General features: G+C 49.1%; 4 protein-coding genes across 4 annotated transcripts; 2 read left to right on the top strand and 2 right to left on the bottom strand.

The window, feature by feature from the left end:
- Positions 1-1695: 1695 nt before the first annotated feature.
- Positions 1696-2424, bottom strand: M421DRAFT_426205 (uncharacterized protein). Its single transcript, XM_033594330.1, has one exon. The coding sequence runs from the start codon at positions 2390-2392 to the stop codon at positions 1907-1909; it is 486 nt and encodes a 161-aa protein (XP_033443351.1). The 5' UTR covers positions 2393-2424; the 3' UTR covers positions 1696-1906.
- A 1765-nt stretch (positions 2425-4189) lies between these two features.
- M421DRAFT_426204 (uncharacterized protein) lies at positions 4190-5116 on the top strand. Its single transcript, XM_033594329.1, has one exon. The coding sequence runs from the start codon at positions 4258-4260 to the stop codon at positions 5101-5103; it is 846 nt and encodes a 281-aa protein (XP_033443350.1). The 5' UTR covers positions 4190-4257; the 3' UTR covers positions 5104-5116.
- A 384-nt stretch (positions 5117-5500) lies between these two features.
- Positions 5501-6900, bottom strand: M421DRAFT_426203 (uncharacterized protein). Its single transcript, XM_033594328.1, has one exon. It carries the CDS (start codon positions 6777-6779, stop codon positions 5928-5930), a length of 852 nt encoding a protein of 283 aa, XP_033443349.1. The 5' UTR covers positions 6780-6900; the 3' UTR covers positions 5501-5927.
- A 394-nt stretch (positions 6901-7294) lies between these two features.
- M421DRAFT_333330 (uncharacterized protein) lies at positions 7295-7607 on the top strand. Its single transcript, XM_033589401.1, has one exon. It carries the CDS (start codon positions 7345-7347, stop codon positions 7507-7509), a length of 165 nt encoding a protein of 54 aa, XP_033443348.1. The 5' UTR covers positions 7295-7344; the 3' UTR covers positions 7510-7607.
- The last annotated feature ends 2040 nt before the right edge of the window (positions 7608-9647 follow it).

Raw genomic sequence — 9647 nt, 5'->3', positions numbered from 1 at the left:
CTGGAGAGGATATACTGGCTCAAAATGAGGCTGACCAGCAGATTGCTCATGAAGAGCGTCAAGGAGGAGCGCGATCAGGCCTCAGCCAGCGCGCTCAAAGGCGCTGCACTAGGTGTAAAGAGACTGGGCACAACTCGCGCACATGCAACGCTGATACTATTGATATAGAGTAGTCTACTATATTAATATCTAGCAATAATATTATTGTGTTGTTGAGATATATCGCTTTGAAGTTGCAAAAGTTGGTGGGGTGACCGACTCGCTTGTCTGACCGACTTGCTTGCCAACCATGTTATTGTCCTTTAAGAAGGCCTAGTTAAATACTAGGGTAAGTGCAGCTAGGAAGGCTTTCTTGTTAATGTAGTTAATATAGCAGTTTGCTAAGACTTAGATCTCCTCCTTGTACACACACTTTAGGGGGGCAAAGCAACCTACATTAAGCGGCTAAAGGATGTGTAAGGTGTGAGGGGGCATATAGAGGGTGATAATATTGTTCTCCTTACAAAGATCCTAGAAGGCGAGTGACTTATGGCTCTTATAGCTATTAAGAATTAGTATTCTGTAACTACCTACTTTCTTAACCTCTGTGTGCTTAATAAAGTGCTATAGCTAGGCAAGCCTAAGCTTATTTGTTGTCTATCTATTATTACTAACCCCTATTCTCTAATCCTGAGGGTTATAATACTAGGCCTAGTTGTGGTTCTTAGCTTTAAAGATGATGAAGGGTGGGATAACCCACCCTATAGCGTTAATGGCGGCAATCAACATTACCTACTCCCTGTCACTAGGCTGAACCCTAAGTAGCTTAAGGCGCCTCTTAGAGGCTGTGACTACCTTCACAGACCCCCTAACGTCTATCTAGAAGCCAGTCTTATCAAAGTTGTACGTGTCTTAATCTAGGATACTATACTTAGCTTTAACGTTACGTACAAGGTTAAACTAGGGGCTGATAATAGCTGGATTACTGCAGAGGACTCGCTGGTAATCACGGAGTTGAGTCACCTGAGATTTGACCTCAGGCCGGCCTTGGATCAGCCTATAGGCCCAGTTCTCCCCAACCTGGCCACCACTACGCTTAGCTAGTAGCTGGTCAGCCATTCCACGTACGTGGCTAAGCGTAGGGGCAAAGCCTCTAGCGTCAAGCTTCCTTATATATTGTATAACTGCCTCCTCTTCATGCTTCTGAAGCTTAGATGAGTTGGGGTGGGTATCGCGTTGTGGGGTTCTTCTGGCGCCTTGATGGCTAAGTGTACTTTGAGGAACCTTGTAGATAGCAGCAGCGCGTTGCTGGCTTAGTGACGCGTTGGATTTTATTGCTTGGGTAGCAAGTATAACTCTATCTGCACAGGAAAGTAATTCAAGATCAACTAGTTAAGCCATTGTAATTGATAGTAGAAAGCGTTGTGGTCTTGGCAGAGTGATTCGCTCGGTGGGGTGATCCGCTCGGTGGTGGACCACGTTAGTTGTGCTAAGAGAAAATGGCTGGTTTGGTGATATGGCTGGCTTGGTGATAATCTACGTTATGACGGCCTTGCGGCACTGCGTGGACTTCATTTCTATAGCAGTCCCATCTATCATGATTGTTACACTCCTTGGTTATCAGCCATGATGTTTAAATCTTTTTCCTGGACAACTCGCTTCTCCAACACGAGGCAAAAACGACGGTGATTCGCATCACAGCAATGTTATGTGGCTGCGCAATCAAAGGTTTCCATTTTCTCATATGATCAATACGTTCCTCGTGGCTCTTAATACTCTGTATGCAATTTCCTGGACGCTTTTTACGCTAAGTCTGTAAGACTACCACGTGGTTTATCTGGTGTACAGCATCCGTGGCGATCCTCACCCGCACGGACAACTACACCGAGATATGTGTCTCCTCAATCTGTCTTCAAATCTCTCAGATCTAACTGGCTTGAAGGCTTCCTGCTTTTCCGGAATCTTCGTCGCTGATGGTACTTTGGGGCTTAGCAGCGTCGTGGGGTGAATGCGATCGCGAAACGCTTGTGCTTTTGAAGCCCCATTCGTCTGCAACTTGTTTTTTGCCCATACCCAGAGATGCGTGATACCACATGTTCTTCTGTTCTTCTGCGGTGTGAGGTACTAGCCAAGGCGCTTTGTTGACCTTGTTTCCTCCTCTGTTGCATGAGAGGAAGCCACTTGCTGTGGAGCTCGTGTTTTTTTCATCTTCCTGATGACATGGGATTTCTTTCGACGTGGCTGTATCGCTAGCTACATCTTTCGAGGTGACGTCGAAGGTGGGGTTTGGAAAGAGAGCTGCTCCATTTCGGGGGCCTCCAAGGTACGGAACTTCACTCTTAGAATTCAAAGTAAGGTTGTCCAAAAGACCTGGATTCGTACTTTCCAAGTTGCTGGCGCGTGTTTGAGTCATAGTCAAGCTGAGGAGCTGAAGGAGAATCGCGCAAAAACATCGATCAGAGTGTCCTGGCGTTACCAATAAGGGTAAGAGGGACTTCTTTAATCAGATACTCTCTTGCCGCACCTCGAAATGACATGCCCACTTCAGAGGCATGTGCAGTCAGGCTGTGGCGTGATGTCCTCGTTGTAGAATCGGCGCTCGCTTATAATGCGCGGTCAACCCATAGTAATATGGAAGTGCCTGCTTGGCAACTGATCGGGCAAGTGGACACGCAGAACCGTGGCACAAACACATTATTGGTGTCCGCGACCCGCATATGTGGAGTTTCAAGAGTAGACATCCTTGTATGATTTTCTCCAATAGATCAGTCGGCATGGCTGACCTAGACTTAAAAACATTCCTCGAGTCGCAATGACTCCTTTTGCTCCAACTCCTTTTCACATTGGCTTTCTCTAGAAGACGGGCTGGGCCGCACAACCTCTCGAGTGCTGTGGTTGGCGTCATCTGACCAGCACACAAACCTCTCGTAGTACCAGCATGATATTTTATCTTTATGACAGGGAAGGGTGCTTTACGTGTAAGGTGGGGTTTCTGCAGTGGTCAGTCAGTCACAGCGGGGAAATCACACTAGTGTTGTAATCTCAATGTCACAAGTTTTGTACCAGATGCGCATTCAGGTCTATGAACACTGCAAATGACTGCTTCCAAACGATGCGCAAAGTATAATTGCATATCCTCCAGAAAGTTAGATGTCAATTCTAGCTACGTACGAACTAGTGATGGGACGCTGTGGGTTCGATCCGCCAGGATCGTGGCGGGGCAGCGTTGCACGCTGCTACCGGTAGTTACGGTACCTAGTTAATGCAGATCGCGCGACAAGGCGACGCTCATTGTGTCGTGCCCAAACAACAGCTGCGGTGGCGATGCGTTGAGCACCGTCATGTTGTGAGCATGCGTACACAATTTGGAGGTACAGCTAGCGGTGGGCTCGTCGCATTGCACCCGAGTAGCGCTGACTACATTCCGCTTCCAGATGCATAGGTATCGCTTCCCGATCGCGGAGTGTGCCGTTTCTCTTCCTCGCTGCGCTGGGGTCTCGCATTCGGACCTTTCGTTGATAAGGTGCTGAAGTGCAAGCGGGTATCGTGGGTGTGGGAAGTATTTCTTCAGTCCGTGGGTTGAATGAAGCATTAAAAATATCCGGAGCTCCCTAAGTTGGCTCTGAAGCAGTCTAGAGCAATTAGGCAGGTGTGGAAGGTTTGCTTGCTCTGGCTCTTTGCAGGGTAGAATTGCACCTTGGTCCTCCGTGACCTCACTCGGCGTCACTCCAGCCCCAGATTCAAAGCTCAACTGTACGTGACCGACAATGTTCAAAGAGCAGGCAAATGATGGAATGCTGGGCACGTCGCAGACTGTGACTGCGAGTCACTACCCTCTTATGTTCCGTTATCTTGGCGCGAATCAGGGTCGTGAACGACTGCTTGGCAATGCCGGCCTGCACCGCCTGAGGTCCACGGCCCGTCTTCGACGGTTTCGTAAACAGCCCACCAGATCTCGATCGCTGTCTCTGTGGGCTGTTGTTATGGGCTATTTCCCCGGTAGCAGCACGCCCAAAAGATTTGTTGGCCGCATAAGAGGCGACCTTGCGAGTATATGAGGACGCGCTGGAAACAATTAGATATTTCGCTGAAGAAATATTTGGGCAACAGGACTCACGTAGCCTACCAGTATTACATCATCCACTTGCCGTTGGTCTTCTACCACACACCCTGTCATCTGTTGCCTCAACAGTCCTCCATTGTTGCGCGGCAGCCGCTCATCTCAACGCCTTGACCAGAATCGCGACTTCACTGGATGCTCTTTCCGTCCAGGTTGCCATGTATTCAGGTTTCACCGCCTGCTTTACGGTCGCTGACTCCGACTACTCGCCCATCAACGACCATGTCCCCTACCAAAACCCGTTCGATCAGTCTTGCTTCGCCGACCTTTACACTACGCCACCCGACCAGTCTCTAGCGACCTTCCTTGACCATTCTTATTTCGACTGGCACCAGTCAAGCGTCAACTGCTCCTCGGGCTGGGATTGCGGCTCTGTGTTCTACCCTGCGCAGCCGTTTGACGAGGTGGGGTCAGGATGCGCCTCCATCTTTGAAACGGTCCCCGCATTCGACATAGGGATACCTATCACACCTAGCACCAGTGTTTCTTCTACATCACCTTTCTGTGGCGATGCTATCCCCGTCCCTGCATCTTCACCTCCATCATCGTCGGAGCACGAGAAGCTCAGAGAAGCACCTGCACTAGGCGAAGAGCCGGCTCCAAAGCAACCCGGGCGCAAGCGCGGCCGACTAAGACTTGATCGTAAGCTTTCCGGAGCGGTGCCAGGCCCACCCAGCAATGCCCCGTCTTGGAAGCATCGCCAGCATACGTCCCGCCAGCCACACGTGCAAGTTGAGCGCAAGTACCGCGAGGGGCTGAATTCGGGCCTTGAAAGGCTGAGACGAGCAGTCCCAACACTGTTGCAGAGGGGGGATGGCGCCGTCATGGGCCAGCCTAAACTAAGCAAAGCGATGGTGTTGTCGTGCGCGGTTGCATACATCGCGAAGATTGAACATGAGAGGGATGGGCTGAGAGAGGGAAACGAGCAGCTGGGCGGGAGCATGTGGGGGGAAACAATTGTTAGAGGGGCACATGTTCGAGAGACAGCGACACTCGTTCGTTAATGCTAAGAGGGGAAACGATCTCTCATCTTCCTACTTCTGCTTTTGCAACCAATCTAGCTCTCTGCTGAGGCATGGTGGTGACTCTCTTAGTCTCCTTAAGCTTTTCTCTTTTTCTATGTCTGTGCTTCCCGCTGCCACCTGACACGCAGTGACCAATCTTCATCAGTTCGTGCGCCGCCAACAGACCAACGAAGGTCTACTACTAGCACCACGAGAGCTACGCCAAAGGGAACACCTACTTGGACTATTAGATCCACAATGCTGGCTTTGTGGCAGGACGGGTTTCGGAGTGAGCTTAGCGCACCTACAAGCCATCTCTTCTTTCACAAGGGACTAATAATTGCGCAACAGCTGAAAGTAACTAAGGCTACGTTCAGCCCTGCGGAGAGCCATTGAGTGCGTTACTAGGAGGGGAGGTCGCTGTCGCATCCGAGGCTACCCCGTATTATGCAACCATCGCTGGGTGGTAATTGTTTGTATTTGGTGCAGACAAGATCCGCTGCCAACTCATCAGAGTCGATGCGAACTCCACCGCACAAGTTCTTCTCTCTAGCACACTTGCTGCAGTTGAACGCTTAATATAGAGACGGGCCTAGTTATGATCACTCTGCGTCCTCCGACGAATTTGGGGACGCGACAGCTCTATAGACTACGTGCTCTGGAGAGAGCAGTGCAGATCTCAAAGCCTCCAGCAAGTGGTGTCATTTGCTTATTACTTTGAGAATTTGAGAAGCGCAGATGGTACGCTCTCATAAGTACCTCCATTAATTAGTGGGCAGGCAGGATCTGGAAATCAATGCTTGCCACAACAGTTAACAATCGGCTCACTCAGAACCAGGTCCCACTCGCCGCTTCTTCGACCACCGCCCACCATTCAAAGCGCTCTTCTCTTTTCGGATCTCGCCTATTTCCTCCTGCATCCCGTCCCGATGTTTGCTAGTCTCCTTTCGATACTCTTTAATCGCGTCGTTCTCGTTTTGCAGCATATCGCGCTCTTGCGTAACCATCTCGATGTAATTGATCGCGGCGGCAATCACCATGGACTTGCTAGGCTTTGGTTGGCCAACGCCACTCCCACCGTGGCTCTGCAGCAGCATCGGTACGGCTCTTCGCAGTCTCTCCAGTTCGGTGTTCAAGCCCTCGCGGTACTTGCGCTCCACTTTGTTGTGCGGGATGGGAGCCGTGCAATAATGGTCTTCGGCTGATACGCCCGAGACGCCGTTGGCGATCAGATCGAGTTCAGGCCAACCGCGCTTCTTTTTCCGGCGCTTAGGTGTCGGCCCGGCGTCAGTTGTTACGTGCGGAGGCGACTCGAGCCTTGCACTGCAGCTCGGGCTGTTCAAAGGCTTATCGCTGCCAGGCGAGGGCGTTGACGAAGCGCGTCGTAGAGATGCGTCAGCGGGGGGCGGGATCTGCAACGAGCTCATCCCGACGTTGGCAGCAACGGCGAAGGCATTCGCTGACGCTTCTGGAGACCTGGGTGACAAGCCTGAGGGCAGGTCGTAACGTGCAACGCTTGCGTCGAAAGGGAGATCAAAGAAGTTCAAGGGAGCCTCGCACAGCTGCATGGCCCAGGTATTTGCAAGATGAGGTCTGTCAGGACATGCAGAATACAACTCATCGTCAGATGCAGTGTCGAAAGCCGTCCTGGTGGTATAGGAGCGTGGAAGGTTCATAGTAGAGGCACTTGGTGCGTGGGCAAAAGAGTGGAGACTCGAGCAGTCATCGGCGAGTAGCGTGTATGCAGGTAACTTCCAGCACGTCGCTCATCCCCAGCGCATACTTCGTCATGCCAGCGTTCGCTCTCTTTACCCTCTCTGTCTTGGCACGTGGTGGTAGACGCCTCAGCAAGAGCTGAGCGGTTTGCGAACTAAGCCGAGTTGGGAGATGACGCCGCAGAGCGGGTACTAGTGTTAGTACAATAGCGGCTCGGAACGATGTGCCGAGAGTTAGGGCGGCAAAGTGCACCGTCCAGATTGGTACGGCTGTATTTTCCAGCATTTCGCAGGACACGCAGTTACACGATCATACGCAACCATGAGGGATTTCAGGAAGATCCTAGAAACTTTCAGGGCTGCTGAGAGGACTGCTGAGAGAGTTATCCTGGTGCCCGCTTGTACGCTCCCCTTGACGGAACCACGGCGTCATCCTGACAAACAAACCTGGGTTATGGATTCCACGAGCCGTTACCGCCGCCAATTTATAGGGAACAAGTCCCTCAATTGGCAGAGTACGTCGAAGATGACTGAACATGTGTTTTCGGACCGCTCATGTCAAGAGTACTGTATGACAAGATGCCTACCATCAAGCGCTGTGTGCAGATATGATGTAAGAGATGCCATAACGTACCTCAAAGGCGAGTGGCCGGCTCGGGCGAGTGACCGGATTTTGCCAAGACCACACTAAACTTCATACAACCCGCGATGTCTCAACGCAACAAGGCTAAAGCGCCTCAAAGGAATCAGATATACAGCTTGCTATCTAGGCTCTTAAAGACGCGACTCTTCCTATTCTGTGTGCTGCGACAGTCTACAAGGTATTAGAAAGAACACTAAGACAACAACGTGCTGGATGTAACGACGCAGGCAAGAAGAGAGATACGTGGAATAGGTATGAATCTGCCACGAGGCATACAGGTGTCACGCTGGGCATGTGGCGAAGCCACCTCTGACCTGTGTCTTGTAACGATTTCAGTACTGTTCCAGCACAGGCTCACCATCAGTGTGAGCCATGTTGCCTTTTGGTTTGCTTGTCTCAGTGGCCGGAGCTGAGGCTTGACAGCCCTTAGTTAGGAAATTTAAGCACGAAGTCTTGCAACTTCTTTTACTAGGTCTATCTTATCTAACGTACTCTATCACCGAGCCAGTCATATCACCGAACCGGTCAAAATCTGCCAAGACCAACACAACTCCGCACTTCACAGTATGTCTCAACAACATTGCGACTTATTGCTTCAACATGAAGGAAGACTGCAGCTTGCTCTCCAGGCCTATAATACTGGACAGTTTCAGAGCTATCGGGCTGCTGCTGCTGCGTTTAACGTTAACCAGCCCAGGCTCTCTGAACGCGCCAACAATGCTCTATTTTAACTCAACGTACGCGCAAACTGCTGAAAGCTTACTACAACTAAAGAGCAGACAATTGTCTGATAACGTAGATTATCACTAAGCCGGCTATATCACTAAACCAGCCATTTTCTCTTAGCACAACTAACACAAGTTACTATAACTACAACTACTTGCTATTAAATAGTAACCTAGCATACTGCGTGCTTGCATTAGATTTAGAAGAAGTTTCTACACCCTCCTAGCACGTTATTGCGTTGTGTCTAGTCTTGCTGTAGTTCCTACAGCGCTGAACAGTTAACTAAGCTCCTAGTTAACTACCTCCACCCTAAGTCTTCTTAGATAGCTAAGCTGCTACACACGCCTCAGCAGCTACCTGCAATGCTGCTGGGCCATACTTAAGTGCGCCACTATGCTAAATCTGCTTTCTCTTACGCAATTTTCTCTTAGTTATTACTACTAATTACTCTTTAAGCTCTTGCACGCAGGCCTTAATAAGAATGTTGTTGTATAGTATCTCTTTAGCCCCTTTTATAAGCCTTAAGAACCCCTCTTACACTATACTAAGTAATTATTAGAAGGACTTACTTACAAGCTTAGATTAAGACCTGTCGCAGCAAGGATCGAGGTGAGGGTGCATATCACGTGATCCGCATCTGGGTATTGGACCGATCAGACACTGGCGATCTATCACGCCATGGTGAGCGGAATCGGGTATAGCTTGGAGCCATGATTAGGGCTCTAATTAGGGTATAGCTGGATGAGCATTGGTGTAACGTACTCTATCACCGAGCCGGTCATATCACCGAACCGGTCACTTAAAATCCCACCAAAAAACACAGAAACCATACCCCTGCATCTCAATAACTACTTAATAGAATCTTCTAAAAACTTCAGAATAGAGCTGCATCTATACTAATAAAACTATTTAAAAGTCTTAGACTAATAACTAGTATAGATGTTAAGATAGCCTGCAGCTACCCCTGTATTTCAGTATCTTCTAAACAACATCTGCAATATAGGGCTAAGCACTCTAAGACTTTTAAACAGTCTTATTAATATAGATGCAGCTCTATTCTGAAGTTTTTAGAAGATTCCATTAAGTAGTTATTGAGATGCAGGGGTATAGTTTCTGTGTTTTTTAGTGGGATTTTCAGTGACCGGTTCGGTGATATGACCGGCTCGGTGATAGAGTACGTTATATATTCTGCTCATTCAGCACCGTAGATAGAACAAGGAACTTGATCACTTTCTTCACACTTGATCAACGATCAGAGACCACTCAGCTTCCACAAAACCTAAACTTGTGTGTATTACTTCGTGTCTTAGATTGCTATAGTGTTTTAGGTAGAGGTACTACTAGTAGGGTATGTAGCTGTACTTTAGGGCAATCTAACACTACCTATATATTAGTAGGAATAAGCCCTAATACCTTAAAGGCCTTTTAGTAGTTAACCTTTATAAATATATTAAGGAATA

This window comes from Didymella exigua (genome assembly GCF_010094145.1).
Source record: "Didymella exigua CBS 183.55 unplaced genomic scaffold M421scaffold_55, whole genome shotgun sequence".
NCBI classification, from domain to species: domain Eukaryota; kingdom Fungi; phylum Ascomycota; class Dothideomycetes; order Pleosporales; family Didymellaceae; genus Didymella; species Didymella exigua.
The sequence above is the reverse complement of the archived record's forward strand: the minus strand, read 5'-3'. Positions and strand labels throughout refer to the sequence as shown.

Bases quoted from the DNA above. Each gene is read 5' to 3' on its own strand.
- M421DRAFT_426205 (XM_033594330.1), bottom strand. From the start codon at position 2,392: ATGACTCAAACACGCGCCAGCAACTTGGAAAGTACGAATCCAGGTCTT.
- M421DRAFT_333330 (XM_033589401.1), top strand. From the start codon at position 7,345: ATGACTGAACATGTGTTTTCGGACCGCTCATGTCAAGAGTACTGTATG.
- M421DRAFT_426203 (XM_033594328.1), bottom strand. From the start codon at position 6,779: ATGAACCTTCCACGCTCCTATACCACCAGGACGGCTTTCGACACTGCA.
- M421DRAFT_426204 (XM_033594329.1), top strand. From the start codon at position 4,258: ATGTATTCAGGTTTCACCGCCTGCTTTACGGTCGCTGACTCCGACTAC.